Source organism: Oryzias latipes, chromosome 11 (genome assembly GCF_053564925.1).
Source record: "Oryzias latipes strain Hd-rR chromosome 11, Olatipes_Hd-rR_3.1".
Taxonomy (NCBI): domain Eukaryota; kingdom Metazoa; phylum Chordata; class Actinopteri; order Beloniformes; family Adrianichthyidae; genus Oryzias; species Oryzias latipes.
The window spans coordinates 5603628-5618234 of NC_136247.1; the positions used below are offsets into that span (position 1 = coordinate 5603628).

Sequence of the window (14607 nt, forward strand, 5' to 3'; positions counted from 1 at the left end):
TTGCAATTATTAGAATGTAACACCTTAAAAAAGCTTTAAAAAAATCCATATACCTCCATATTCATATTTCTATGGAGGAGGATTTAAATATTTTATAGGAATGAAAACTTTATTGCAGTAAAACCTGTTTGAACAAGTCTAGGCTTGTCTGATGCCTGAGAACAGTTTGTTCTCTGTTCTTATCTCCTTCCTAAACACTGTTTGCAAAGCCTTTGCTGTGATATGCTAAATAAACAGATAAAGAGGGAAACAAACAGAGATACTTTCTTAGGGATCATGGAGATGGAGATAGAAGGAAAAAAAAAAGCGTTTTCTTGCGGCAAAGTGAGCTCTAAAGCTGAAGGATCCTGAAAATCAGACACAGACGCGTCCAAAAAAAAGCGTGCTCACACCTCGCTGTGTTTCATGGTGTAAGTGTGATTAATCAGCAACTTGGCGACTTTTCAACAGGAGCGTGGGTTATGTGGGCTCCGATGACTGACGGGGTGAATGGAGGACAGGCGGGGAGAAACAAAAAAAAGGAGTGGACTCCTTTTAAAGGAGGGATGGAGGGAATAGCAAGACAGGAAAGCCCTTACATTGTAGGCCAGTCACCAGCGCGCCCTCTGCGCTTCTATTTGGCTCCTGGACACGTGCCATGTTGACACAGCTAAATTAAACAGTTTTCTTTTGGGCCTGCTTTGCTCACTTCTGAAAACGTCAGGATTTCAAATTTTCATCCAGTCAGGAGCTGAAAAGGCGCACAGATGTTCGCTTATGGGGTGTAAGTGGACACACACGTACGGTGTAAAACACACACACACGTTCAAAACAGTATCACAGAATTTTCATGTACATACTAAACATTTGAGGAGCACTGGAAAGCCTGTGTTGGTCTTTTTTAGATCCTACTAGGTTTTAAATTGGGTCTCATTAAGTCTTAAAAGAGCCTCATTGAATGTGTGTGTTAATTCCTCTCACTCCTGTTGGAGTCACTTAATATCATCTCCAGGGGCTGGTGCAGTCTGAGCCCATTTTGAACAGGGTTATTGAAAAGACGTAGAAAGGCATGTTTATACGCACCTTTAAATTATGCATATTTTACTGATTGAGGTTTCCATGTTTGCTAAAAGCTTGTCTCTCCAATGTTTGCACAGATCTCTTTCCAATCCAGGTTTTCCACTTGGTCTTTGTGGTTCGGTCCCCAAAAGTTAAAACCCATTCTGTGTAGCCTAGTGTGAGCCTCAGGAGGGTCTAAATCACATTAAATCAACCTGTGTAAGACTACTTTTCTGAAGTAGCCTTTATTTTATTTTGGCTTCACAAGCAGCTAATTCGGTTTATAAAAGTGGAAAAACAAAACACATGGTCTTTGGTGATGCAGACCTGTAATCTGGCCTATTTGTGCCCCACACTTTTTAACCTGCATGTCTTAATGAATTCATACTTCTTCCTGAACCTCTAAATCTCCTGAAGTCTTCCTATGGTGGGACAGTTCACTCTGGCACAGACTTGTTCTGTTCGTGTCTCTGTGTTTGCTTTACTTCTCTACATTTGAATGTTTTGGTCTGAATATCTCCTTGTCTTTGTCTCAAAGGGGTTCTAAATCATGGCTGCTCAGTCTTTCTCTAAAGCTACGTACACACCAGGCATGTGACGGGCGTTCAAGAACGCACTAAAGGGCCATTCTCGAACACTGAACACACTGAACTGTTGCTAACCATTACTAGCTTTGGAAGAGGATTGGTGCAAAATGTCAAAGTGGTGCTCCAGGCTTTTGTCTTTCATGGCTCTATTGCTATAAAAGAAAGATTTGATGTCATAGAATTCCGGACAGGCACAAACCACAATTATTTATTTCTCCTCCATGATCAATTTTCAAACAGTTGGTACTTCCCATTGACTGTAAAAACAATGGACAGCTCAACCCCTCCCTTCTCATGTTCCCAAATGGGAAGGAATATTGCTTCCTGATACGGGCGCCGCCATGTTGCAACCAGTCGACAGTGATTGGTCCGAGTCGCTCTGAGTCATCGTATCTATGGCAACAGTAGTTGCCATTGCCATAGATAGGATGACTCAGAGCGACAATGGTGAGGGATTTGGCCTCGGTTCGTGAGAGCCTGAGGTAAGGCAGTTTATATGGGTGACGTCACACCTTGATTCGGCCATTGTTTTTACAGTGCATGGTACTTCCATGAATTGAAAAGGATGCCACCTATCACAACCAAATCCAAGTCTCTAATTGGTAACAGTTTGACTAGTATCTTTCACAGCACGTTCAATTGCTGCACATTTTGTACATAAGGCCCAAAACTGGACTTAAAAACCGGTAACGCTTGAGAGTTTTGTACGTGGAAGGCCGAAAAGTGCATATACATGTTTCAATTTTTCATTTCAAGTGGTCATTTGCACGCGTGTTTCCTGGCCTGGTGTGAACGTAGCATCAGTCTCCTGCTTGCTTACTGTCACAGAAGTTCAACAACAGTTGGTTGGATTTTGGAATTTAAACGAGTTTGATTCATAGCTCTCCACATAAAAGCAACAAAATGGCAGGAAAGCTTGGAATTTGACAGACATCTATTGTCCAAGGCTGAAAAAATATTGATAGTTTGTGACAATACAGTAAATTTTGAGTAGTTTAAGAAGTCGACAAAGGTGTTCTAAAATAATTGGCTGCTTTAGCAGCGACTAGAAAATGTCATTAGTATAAAGGGAACCAAAGTTGACTTTTCTTATAGATGTTTTTCTAGATTGTAGAAAAACTTTTGATTAAACCACAAATACAGACTCAAGTCAGTCTTCCCCTCGCTATAACAAGGTTCACCTTTCAAGGTTTCTCTATTTGGCAAATTTTTTAGTGCAATTTATTTCTTTTTTAACAGGGCATTTTGTTCTGTGACCTGATTGGCTGTAGGCCATTGTCAATCAATCTCCTCCCTCTTCTGTACAGAATGCACTCAGTTTACCAAATTCACATAAACCTTTGATTGCGATCAGTTCTTTGTTTTTATTCTATAAAAATTGACTTATTTTTCTATGAAGGTTTGAACTTTGAGAGTTTGAGCAAGAGAAGGAAAGGTGGAAAATGTTCATGTCTGTCTAAAAAGAATGAATTGATTACATTTCTTGGTCTGAAATTCCTTTAAATACAATGCATTATTATTATTATTATTAATATTATTAAATTGCAGCATCTAATAGTGTAGGAACTCTGGATGCTGTAAGCTTGGTGTTCTGTACTACTGTCAGGAACATTATTTGTGCCTGGGATAAGTCCTTGTTTGTCCTCTTTGGCTTTGCTGTCCTTCCACCTGTCTGCTCGTGTTCAGGAGTCACAAGCTTTTTCTCACTAACGCATCTTCTGGTTGGGGCTAAACCTCCTTATCCTTGGACATGTTTTCAGGTCACATTGTTGTTATAGGGGTGGGTAACTTGGGGGACCGCCCATAATGCTCCAAGGTTTACACAGTTGACATTGGTTCTGTTGATATGCTAATATCCCTGTGACTGACTTTGTGTCTCTGTTTTCTTCCCCATAGCAGGTCCTATGCCTAGGCCATGCTTTTATTTGTGTAGGTGTCTGTCCTGTCCTCTCACCGCTCATCGGGTTGAGGCAGCTGGCTGGTCTCACTCAGTCTGCTTCTGCTGGAGATGTCTTCCTGTTAAAAGGGAGTTTTTTCTTTTGGTTGTTCAACCCACAACAGGGGGTTTGAAATTGAACTACCGTATTTTCCGGACTATATGTCGCTCCGGACTATAAGTCGCACCAGCCCAAAAATGCATTATAAAGTAGAAAAAAACACAGATAAGTCGCACTGGACTATAAGTCGCATTTTGACGGGACATTTATTTGACAAAATCTGAGACCAAGAACTAATAAGTTCCACAACCTCATATGACACAATCATAGCAGACTGTTTATCTCATAATTTCACAGTAATTCTTTCTCAAACTTATTTATTTATTCCTTTCATGAAGCATCATTGGCCAACTAATACTCTGTTTTCATCCTGTATTTGTAGAAACAGTTGTCATTTTTATTGCATTTCTGAATCTATGAAATCATTGGAAAATAGAATATTATGTTTTTAGCCTTCAAGATCTTACTGTAAAAAAGGTTTGCTGATTCTCTGAGTCACCTAACATCCTCTTAACACTTAACATACCTCATACATCAAATTGACCCAGGAACATCATCTCTGTTCCTCACAAATGAACATAACAGGAGGGTTAACAATGTATTTATTTCAATTTAGTTCTAATATAAGTCCCTGCGGAGTATAAGTCCCACCCCTTGCCAAACTATGAAAAGAAGGGCGACTTATAGTCCGGAAAATACGGTATATATTTATCTTTATGCCTTTTATAAATTAGAATTGCATGTTTTCAGTTAGAGAAGACTAATTAAAATAATCTACATTAAACACAGTTGAAGGGCAGTTGAGGCAGATTTCTAATTTGTTGGTTTAGTTTGCTCTTTTACAAACTGCCTTTATAGAATATATAGATCCTGAAGTAGAGCCTTTTAAATTGGCTTGTATTGAGTTTGATAAAAGCAAACTGGAATGTTTTTGTCTATTATTAAATGAAACTCGATTATAATTGGATTGAATTGGATTTGTCTGAACTTTGTTGTGAATTTGCACATAAACCAATTTTTTGGATTTGGATTGGACTGACACGTATTGGTATTGGTCTGTACTGATTGGCTTATATGTGAATGGACAAGATCCCTACAGATTATTGGATTGGAAGTGCCTTGTGAGCCCCTTAACAAAAACGGACTAATTTACTACCACTTTGAAACCGTAAATCACAAACAGATGGACTCTTCATCTACTGCAAATCTACAAAAATGTGTCAAATTGTTCCCCATAAAGAGATGTTTACTGTCTGCCTCTCTACCTTCCTTTAACCCATTTGAGAATGTAGACCCAACATTAAATCTACTTAAAGTTTATTTGAACATTTTGCCACTTCTATATCATCTATTTATCTACGTGGAACTAGAACATTGCTGTTTTTCCTCAAAGACATAAAGGTGCCTGGCCTTTTCTCAAAGCAGGCCTTCGTAATAGGCAAGACTGTGTTTTCTTGTTGTCATAAATATTATGTGACCTATGTTTCCAAAGAGATGTTTTGTTGCCTCAAAACAACAAAATCTTGGGCCTTGTTTCTTACCTGTACAGCTTACCTGTATGTTGATATGGAAGCCAGTTGCAAATCCTGTGTGTTAATCTCTTGATTTTCCTCCCAATATGTTTTTCCAAAATGTTTAAATTGATTCAAAGCAAAACATCAGTTTGACGAGCTGTTACCAAACTTGAAGCGTGTCAAACTGGAGAACCCTTGCTGTTTAATTGAGGCTTTTATTGTGAAAGATGTGCATGCATTCTACACTGTATATTTCAGCAAACATGACGGAAACAAATGAAAAAATCTTCCAGAATGAATGAATGAACTGAATGTTATATCAGTAAAATGAAGCATTACAAATGCAATGTTTTGATGTTCAGCATGCACATAACAATGAAAAGTATGTTTTTTTTCTTCCCCTTCCACCGACTTCCTGTGTGGTCTTAAATGGAGACTGGCTTTCACTTTTCATGTTAATGCTTCTTAATCCAACAGGCCCTTCAATCAGATGCTAATATTTGAGGAAATACTGTAATTGTTCCACGCTTCCTCCTAAGACATAAATACTAAAAGATTAGCTCCTTAAGAATGTTGCTACACATGTTAGGGTCCTCTATTGATCACTGATCACGTTTGCATAATTCCTGATCTGACGTGTTCCTCCTGCTTCTTCCTTCCAGTTTTCCACAGCCACACTAAAGCAGGGACCAGGGAAAGCCCGAGGCCCAAGGCAGGGACACATAGCAGGGATGCACCCGCTCCACCGCTGCCACCTCCTCCACCCCCACCTCATCCCCTACTGAGGGAGCGCAGTGAACGGGCAGAGGCCCGGGAGCACGCCAGGGAGCTACAGGCCATGGCCAACGCTCGCGGCTCGGCTAACGGACTTCCTCCACGAAGGGCGGCTGAGGAGCTACGGAAGCAGGTAACCCTAGTGTGACGTTCCCTGGAATGTAGAACAACCCCAATTTAGCCGGAGTTCTTTAATTCACACGTTGGCTACATCCCTTTTTTAACTTCCCTTCTGCAATTTCTCCAAATGAAGCTTCTTCTTTGTTTTTTATAGCCGGTTTCATGTCATTTTTTCCTGTGGTCTTCCTCTTCCAGCACGTATCTTTTTATAATCTTCCACATTCTCTGCTCTTGCACTCCTCCTCTTCTCCATCCATTGTGTCTGGGAGAGTAATGATTATGTTTTGGCCTGCCGCGACTGCAGCTATATTTAGTAGTGCTGGCGAGGGGCTATGAGATCCTGCCTCCCTCACAGCGGCAGGTTTCAAGGAACCCCACCAAGTCAAATACAAAAACGACTTTAATGAGAAACCAGCAGCTTTTTTTTGAATTAGTGAATGAAAAGAATAGGGGTTACCTGTGCCTTTATAGTGTGTCATCCTCTTTCTTTTGTTTGCAGTAGTGTTCTCTTTTTCTTTGACTGTTAGCATGTCAGCCTCTAATGCTTATTCCTGTTGTTATGGTCTGCAGCCTCTGGGGCTTCAGGTTTGTAGAAGGTGCTGCGATTGATTACCCCACAGTAGGGCATTGCCATGCCAACACAAACTGCTTTCCTTCAAGTTTTTCGAGTTTTCTTCATTGGATTTTCCTCTTTTGGACAGACCACGTGTTGGCAGACCGCTCCCATCCAGATTGAATCTTTTATTTTCCTAATTGCGGTCCTTCCATGCTAAGAATGTCAATGTGTGCAGCGACAGAAGCACGTTTACACACTTGAGCAGCCGTGAAAAAACGGACTCAGCTGTGGAAAAGGTGAAGTATTCACACACAGCTCTGAGACCAACGAGGTTTTGCAGCAGAAACATGTTACAGGGGCTCGTTCGTGTTTATCTGCATCTCTTTAGACTTCTTCAAATTGCTGGTTGGATCAGCTTTGTCTGCTGTGGACCAACTTTTGGCTCTCGGTTCACTTGCAATAGACTCCGTGTGTGTGTGTGTAATGTCAGGCCTACCCTGCCATGCAGTTTTAATCCATAAGCGGATGAGGACAGCAAAGACATGCATAGATCCATTTGTTTGCAGAATAGGGCGTAGCAGGGAGCTTAGGTCCGCCAATTGTAGTTTCTACAATTTCTTCAGAAAGGCAACGTCGGCTTAATTTTCTTAATTTATGACCTCCATGATCAGAAACGGGATTGCTACAAAAACGGCTACAAAACTCTGTTTATGTTGGAGCTTCAATCTGTGAGCATGAATTAGGTCCAAAAAAAATAACCCTTTTATGTCAAAAACGGTAGAGACAGACATCCAGATCTGAAACAATAACTAAAGCAGCAACTTTTCTTTCTCTCCCCCCCTTTTGACATCCACCTAGACTGGGGAGTCACACTCTTCCCTTCCTTTCAGTCAGACTCCGGCAAATGTTGCGTGTTGGAAGGAGAAAAAAAAATCCTTCCAGGCCTCGGCTGGGCTATAGCAACAGATGATGTCATGTAGACCCACCTACTTGTCCTATCTCCCTTCCCCACTCACGTGATGCCCAAATCCACTTCTGTGTTTTAGTTTTTCTCTCTCCCTTTAAATTAATTATCCCAGACTCTTCATCTTTCTTTCCTGTCTTTTCTTCTTTCCTTCAGTCTCTGACCCTCCATGCCAACCCAACCCCCCCCTTTTTCCACCAGACCAAATAATAACCTTCCAGCCCTCCTGGTGAGAAGCAGCCCACTGAGCCCTCCTGTGGCAGGATGTGGTCATTACACCTGGGTTTGTCCACATTTGTCAACCCGAGTCTGTTTAAGGATTCAAGCTGCAAAAGCAGACATTAATCTGCTTGATGAAAAGCTTGTCCCTGATTGATGAGATTTCCCTCCTTTTTGAAAGAGTGCGTGCATGTTTATGGGGTGTGAAATGCATTATGAGCCTTTCAAAAGCGCTGTATTTATATTTACGCACATCACTGCTGCATGCAACTTCCACCTCTTTCATTCACATCATTCCCCCCTCCTCCACAGCGAGGGCGCTTTTTCTGCGTGTGATTGACGGAGGGAGAGTGACGTTTCAAGCCCTCCCTTGTCTTCTATTGGCACGGACTTTGTGCCATCCCCCTGCAACCTGAAACCAACACAATGCGCACGCACAAACACTCGCACAGCAACTCTTAAAAAGGCGAACCTGTCAATGGGGCCGGCTGTCAGCTCCCTCCTGTGGCGCCCCAGCTGTGATTGATAATTCCATCTTTCCCTTCCCTCCCCCTGTCCATGTGACTCGAGCCTCTCTAAACAGAGCAGTTAAATTAGTTAAATAAGAGGTTGGAGCACCAAAATAAAAGCAGAAACGGATACAGACATGCAGTCACAGTTGGCTTTAAATGTTGTCTCCACGGACGGGATAACTGTTTCCTTTCCGAGATCTCTCTCCACCAAAGTGTTACCAAACTACATGTAAAGCCTGACTGAAATATTCTCTTTTCATTGACACAAACATCCTGTTCCATGCTGTCCTGCCATCTCCTTCAGGAAACCATTGAGCTCTTCCGGTTTCTCCTGTTTGTGTCTTTCCTTTTTTTGGAGTGATTGCCAACAACAGTTTTTCACTTTTTCTGCTTTTTTTCCTGCCTCCTTCTAGACTGTAGTCTTGCCAAATGTTTATATCATTGGTCACCGACCTTTTTCAGGCCACGGATCGGTTTAACATCAGACAATATTTTCACAGACCGACGCTGACGTGGGCGTCCAATTATTATTATTATTATTACTTTTAAGAATAAAGTTTATCTACATCCTCAACCTGTATCTGGTTTAAACTTCGTTTATACACTAGATTTGATGTAGAAACCATTCTAATTTGATGGATTTTTGGATTTTTCTTTAACTGTCAACGTTAAAGCTAAAACATCCGACGGCCACTTCAGCCTTTAAGATGCAATGGAGGAACATTTTCTTACCATTTCAGCAAATTTATCAGCAGCGTCCGGGTAACGTTAGACAGCCGGTTGTTGAATATTATCCATTATGATTATGTGTAGGAACAACTCTCGCAATAAATCCACTTTTGGAGTAAAGACTCCTGATTTTTGTTTGTGAAATGCAGCTTTCTTTTATTTTGAACTGGAGGTTTCTTCTGTTTCCTTGCTGGTTCTTGTCTGCAAAAAGAATCTTTCCAAATTTGTTTGTTTTCGTTAACTTTGCTGGCGTTGTGGCTTCAATTTAGCGGTGGACGCAGCCGCTTTAAGAAAGTAGTGGATGAATTTTCAACACGTGACCAAAAGGCTCGACATGCGTCAAGAAGGAGTCTGACGTGGGGGACAATCCAGAAGATTTTCAAAATAAAACTTCCTTCAGAATCAGTTATAAGTAAAACAGGGAAAACTGTAGGTTGGGTTTTTTTTTTTTTTTTTTTTTTGCGGCTTGGCACCAACTGTTCATGGACCGCCGCCTGGGGTTTGGGAACTGCTGCTTTTGTGCACTGAAAAAGTTCTGGTTTCTACAAATGTTTCTGACCTGAGCTGCCAGATGTTTCACTCTGCAGCTGAGAGTTTAGGACTTTCCTGTTCTTCCTGTTATTTCTTTTCCACTTTGGTAATGTAATTGTTCAGTTGATCAAACTTTCATCGTTTTCTTTCTTTACATTTTAGGTTTCGAAAGTGAATGGGCTGATGCGAGCGAACTCGGCACAAGCTGCTGGTGTTTCCAAGAGGAGCCGCGACATCCGACTGCCGTCCAAAACTGTGAAGAAGTACACAGCCACCGTGTCCAAGGGCCACGTCACATACACCAAAGCCAAACTGAAAGAACTGGGCAAGAAAACCAAACTCAGCAGCAGCAACAAACATAACAACGCCGCCTCGGCAACATCTTCAGCGAACAATCACAATCAGCACAGCCAGCCAGCAGCCAGCAACGGGCTGGCCAACTCAGGAAAAGCAGCAGCACCAGCCCATCACAGCAATGCAAAAACCCGCAAACAGGTGCTACTGTCCAATGGGCTGCACAACGCGTCTGCCAACGCCCGGCCCAACGGCAGGCTGAACGGGCAGCGGCACAACTCCCTGGCTAATAAGGAGGTCAGGCAGAAACACTGCCAGCAAGGCCAGAGTGAATGCCCAGGTCGAGAGGGACTGCGCAATTCCAAAAGGCGTCTGGAGGTGGTGCTCAACTCGGTGGCTACAGGAACCGCTGAGCAGAAAGCCAAACCGAGCGGGACGGATCCTAAAAAGGCCAAGCTCCAGTCCACGCCTCTGGAGACGCGCAGCAGCAGCAAGAAAGTACATGAAGAGAAGGCGAGCAAGCAAAACCCCACCACTCCAGTTTCTAACGGACACGACTCAGAAACTGCCCCTCCCCCCAAACAAACTCAGCCTGTTACCCCCCCCTCCAAACAAAGCTCACCTCCTTCTACACCAGCAGCCAATGTGGAGCCGCTGAACCAGAGACCGAAGCGAGCGTCAGCTGGCAAGCTGATGTTGATACGACAAGCACAGCAGCAGCAGAGCAGGTCGCACGGTCGCAGCTCCTCCTCTTCCTCCCCTTCATTAGGACAGAATCACTCGCCAAACCCCTGCTCTGGCAGCACTACCTCAGACCCCCAACAAACTTCAGTTTCTTCCTCCTCCTCGTCCTCCTCCCCTTCTATCCCAGCTTCCACCAACAGCCCCGCTCAGCTCAAACCAGCAGCCGCGCGGCCCGCCGACCGCGACAAGGAGTGGGAGCGCGAGAAAGACCTGACCCGTCAGAAGGAGCGAGACCAGGAGAAGGATTGGGACTGCCAGCGGAGCAGGCCGGACGGCTGGGCGGCACTGGGCGAAGCCCCGGTCTTCCGGCCGGCTCCAAGGGAGTTCCAGGACCCGCTGGTGTACCTGGATGCAGTAAGGGAACAGGCCGAGGTGGCTGGCATGTGCCGCGTGGCGCCGCCGCCGGACTGGCGGCCGGAGTGCAAGCTGAACGAGGAGATGCGTTTTGTAACACAGGTGCAGAGGGTCCACATGCTTGGCCGACGCTGGGGCCCCAACGTGCAGCGAATGGCTTGCATCCGCAAGCACCTTAAATCTCAGGGCATTACCATGGAGGAGCCGCCTGTCATTGGTACGTGATGGAAAACTGCTGAATGACCTAAATAGTGTAAAGATCCACTCTGATGAATATAGTGGCTAGCATTGTGTTAGCAGGGGTTCTTGTGGCATTCATCTGATGATGGAGGACATCTAGAAAGAAAGTTAAGCTTAAATTATTTCTTTATCCAAAATCATGATGAAGCAGAAGCAGATGAAAGAATCCTGTTTGAAAAAGAGCTTATTTGTCACGTAGAAAATACGCTGGACAGGCCACAAGCTCCCTGCTTTGCTGAAACAGAGAGCCCTCAGAAATGGGATGGGGAAGGGGGCGGGGTTGCTCTGTGCTCTGCACTGACAATTTCTGCAGAAACTATGTCCTAGAAAATGAAACAGGTTTTTTTGATTTTGGCTAAAAACTGCAAAATTATCATTAGAAGCCGACTGGGAACGGTTTTAGAACGGATCAAAAGATTATCGGAATGCGGTTTTGAGCAATGAACCTTCTTCCTGCACATCATTTTTGTTTGGAGTTTTTGCAAAAGAGATGTGTGGAAGCTGATTTCTGTCCTCCTCCTGCAGGTGGCTGTGAAGTGGACCTGTCGCGCTTTTTCCAGCTCATCAACGACATGGGGGGCATGCAGCAGGTGATGGACCTGAAGAAGTGGACCAAGCTTGCAGACCTCCTGCGCATCCCCAAGTCCGCGCAGGACCGGCTGGCCAAGCTGCAGGAGGCCTACCTCCAGTACATCCTCTCCTACGACTCACTCAATGCCGACGAGCGCCTTCGACTGCTGGCAGAAGTGCTGGAAGACAAAAAGAGGCTGGAGTCGCGGCGGGGCCCCCTGGAGGGCCTCTCTGACTCCTCTGCACCCAACGGACTCTCGCTGCCCCGCTACGAGCCAAAGAACGGGCTGGTCGGCGGGATCGTGGGAGGGACGACCGGGCATCACCGCACCAACGGAGTCTATCACTGCTTGAAGGAACTGAAGGCTCAGGTCAAAGCGGGTCGGCGCCGGCTCTTCGCTCAGGAAAAACAAGGCAAAGAGGACAGGCAGCACGGGGAGGAGCCGCACTCGGGGCAGGAAAATGGGGGCTTGTTTGGCGACCAACACAAATGCATTTACAAGGTAAGGAGGAAGAAGCCGCGAAGGTTAAAACCCCAGATGAGAGGCAGATAGAAGAATGTCCGTTCCCTGGGTGTTTCCTGTTATGCCTGTCATGTGACTTTAAGTCAATAAGTGCTGCTAACACCTCTTATTGTCATTTAAAGGTGAGCAGTTTCCATCAACGGCAGGGAAGCATCAGTGGACGTTGCTTCCCCATAGCCTCATTTGCCTGAACTTTACTTTTTAGTCTAATCTTACTGATCAGACACACTTTTACACCGTCCACTAGTTTCTATTTTTTTCTATCCTGGCATTTTTTATCAGGTTTTTGCTGAAAAGCCCGTTGAGCTCGCTGCTTTTCGTCTGTTTCTTTTTTAACTGTCTGAGCTCATTCCGAATTGAGACAAACGTGAGGTGAAGTCCACCTTTCCTCAAATGACATCAGCAGGCCCCGCCCACAGCACGACTCTTTAACTTGTTAAGGAAACCCATTTGCAAACCTGAAAATAAGATTTATTCCACTGATAGTGGAAGTCGGAGCACCAAGGGTTCATTGGCGCTCTGACTTTACGCCCCTTTACACTTCCTTTCTTAGCCTAGCATCCTCTTGTGTGCATTTCAGTTCTATCCCATCAACTCAGAGGTTAAGGTAAAATAACCTACTTATGACTGAAACTGTATATTTTGCCTACTCTTTGATCAAAAATTCAGTTTTTTATGCTTCATCTGACTGTTTTTTTTGTCTTACTATATGAGATCGGAGCAGCTGACGCGCTGCTGCGGTTTCAAATCGTTCCAAATGTTCAGCAGAAGGTTTGGTTACCGAACAAAAAAAAGCAAAAAAAAAAAAAAGAAAAGAAAAAAAACAACAAAAAAAGAAAAAGTGCAACAAAAAAAAAAAGCATTTCACTTTTCACTTCACAACATAGTGTGTCTTATTTCCTCATGAAGTGGCAGCAGCTTGTTGTGTCTTGAGGCGGTCTTCTCCGGCGATCCTTCGGTTTTTTCTTCAGCGCCTTTGGTCTTCCTCGCTCACACGTGTCGCGTTCCCATCATCACGTCCTGTGGGCAGCTGTGAGGATCTGGCCAGCTGAAATGTAGGTCAGAAGCCCCCACCCCACACCTATCCGACAGCCCCGCCCCCATCCCCAATGCTAACCCCCTTCCACTCTGTCTCTATGCGTTAGCTTCCCGTTTCTACCCGGCAGCCCTCCCTCCTCGCGGTTTCTCCATCGGCAGATGACCTCGCTCTTTGTCGCCTCTCATCACTTTAACCCTAAACGCCTTTTCTTTCTCTTTGGAGATGACTTGTTTTGGTGTAAAGGCGCGGGGATTTGAGCGGAGGCTGTCAGTCACTGCGTGAAAGCGGCGGCCATGTTTGTCTGCTCCTGTGGCTCCTCTCCCCACACACCCAACGCCCCAAATCTGAGGCTCTTTTGATTCCAGTCTCTGTTGCTTTGGTAACGCCCGCCCCATTTAATAGAGTGAGTCGACCCGGAGTGATCAATAGACCTGTGAGGGACAGAGTCACACGGGAAGGGCCGTCCCACCTGGACAGGACAGGACAGGCTTGTCTTTAGTGTATGAAGGTAGAGTTTCACTAACTGCAAAACAGAATGGTAAGACGGTAAAAAAACATCCTTAGTTTTTGCCTTATCAAGAAAGTCTGTCAATAGCAAAATAATCTTAGTTCGTGAAAATCTTTCTTAGGTAAGACCTTTTTTGTTAACCCCATTGGCAGATTTGTTTTTTGCCTATTTAAAGCAAATCTACTTCTGGGTTAGAAATGTTGGACTTGTTTCTGTCATTGCAGTGAGGATAGCGTTAGACAGTGCAGGAGACGGTGTTGTTGGTGCTGAGCGGTCAGCTTGCTGTAGAAACGGACACGCGTGTTCCTCCGTCTGGCAGTGAAGGAGTCCATTGATGTCCAGCTGTCTTTTTTTAACTCATTGTTTTATTCAGCTTCAGCTCTTACTTTGCAAATCCCATCAACCCCCTGATCATCATCCCTTCCAGTGTTTGACATTATGTTTTGGTTGCAGGGGAAATCTGTGTCCTTGACCAACTTCTTCAGGATAGCTCGCAACACCATGACCATGTGCTTTAACAAGGAGCCGGGGGCCGCCGAGGTCGAGGTCAGCGCCCGATGTTTGACGTGGTCGTGGACTCGCCATCTTCCCCTGAAGTGAGATCGGTGCTAAAATCATGATTTGTATTTTCTTTTTTCTGTCTTTCAGCAAGAATACTGGAGGATTGTAGAGCAGAGAGACTCCCACGTGGCAGTGCATTGTGGGAAGGTGGACACGAGCACACACGGCAGCGGTTTCCCCACAGGAAAGTCAGAGCCATTCTCAAAGTGAGTGTCGTGTTTGAGGCGCCGGG

General features: G+C 44.5%; 1 protein-coding gene across 3 annotated transcripts in view; it reads left to right on the forward strand.

Annotated features, from left to right (window-relative positions):
- Positions 1–14607, forward strand: part of jarid2b (jumonji and AT-rich interaction domain containing 2b) — a 101641-nt gene that overhangs the window by 82405 nt on the left and 4629 nt on the right. For all 3 annotated transcript variants that reach the window (XM_023960183.2, XM_078954579.1, XM_078954580.1), the window contains exons 6-10: positions 5799–6043; positions 9704–11150; positions 11699–12246; positions 14268–14360; positions 14463–14581. In XM_023960183.2, coding sequence (XP_023815951.1) covers positions 5799–6043; positions 9704–11150; positions 11699–12246; positions 14268–14360; positions 14463–14581 — 2452 coding nt within the window. The remainder of the gene's footprint in view (positions 1–5798; positions 6044–9703; positions 11151–11698; positions 12247–14267; positions 14361–14462; positions 14582–14607) is intronic.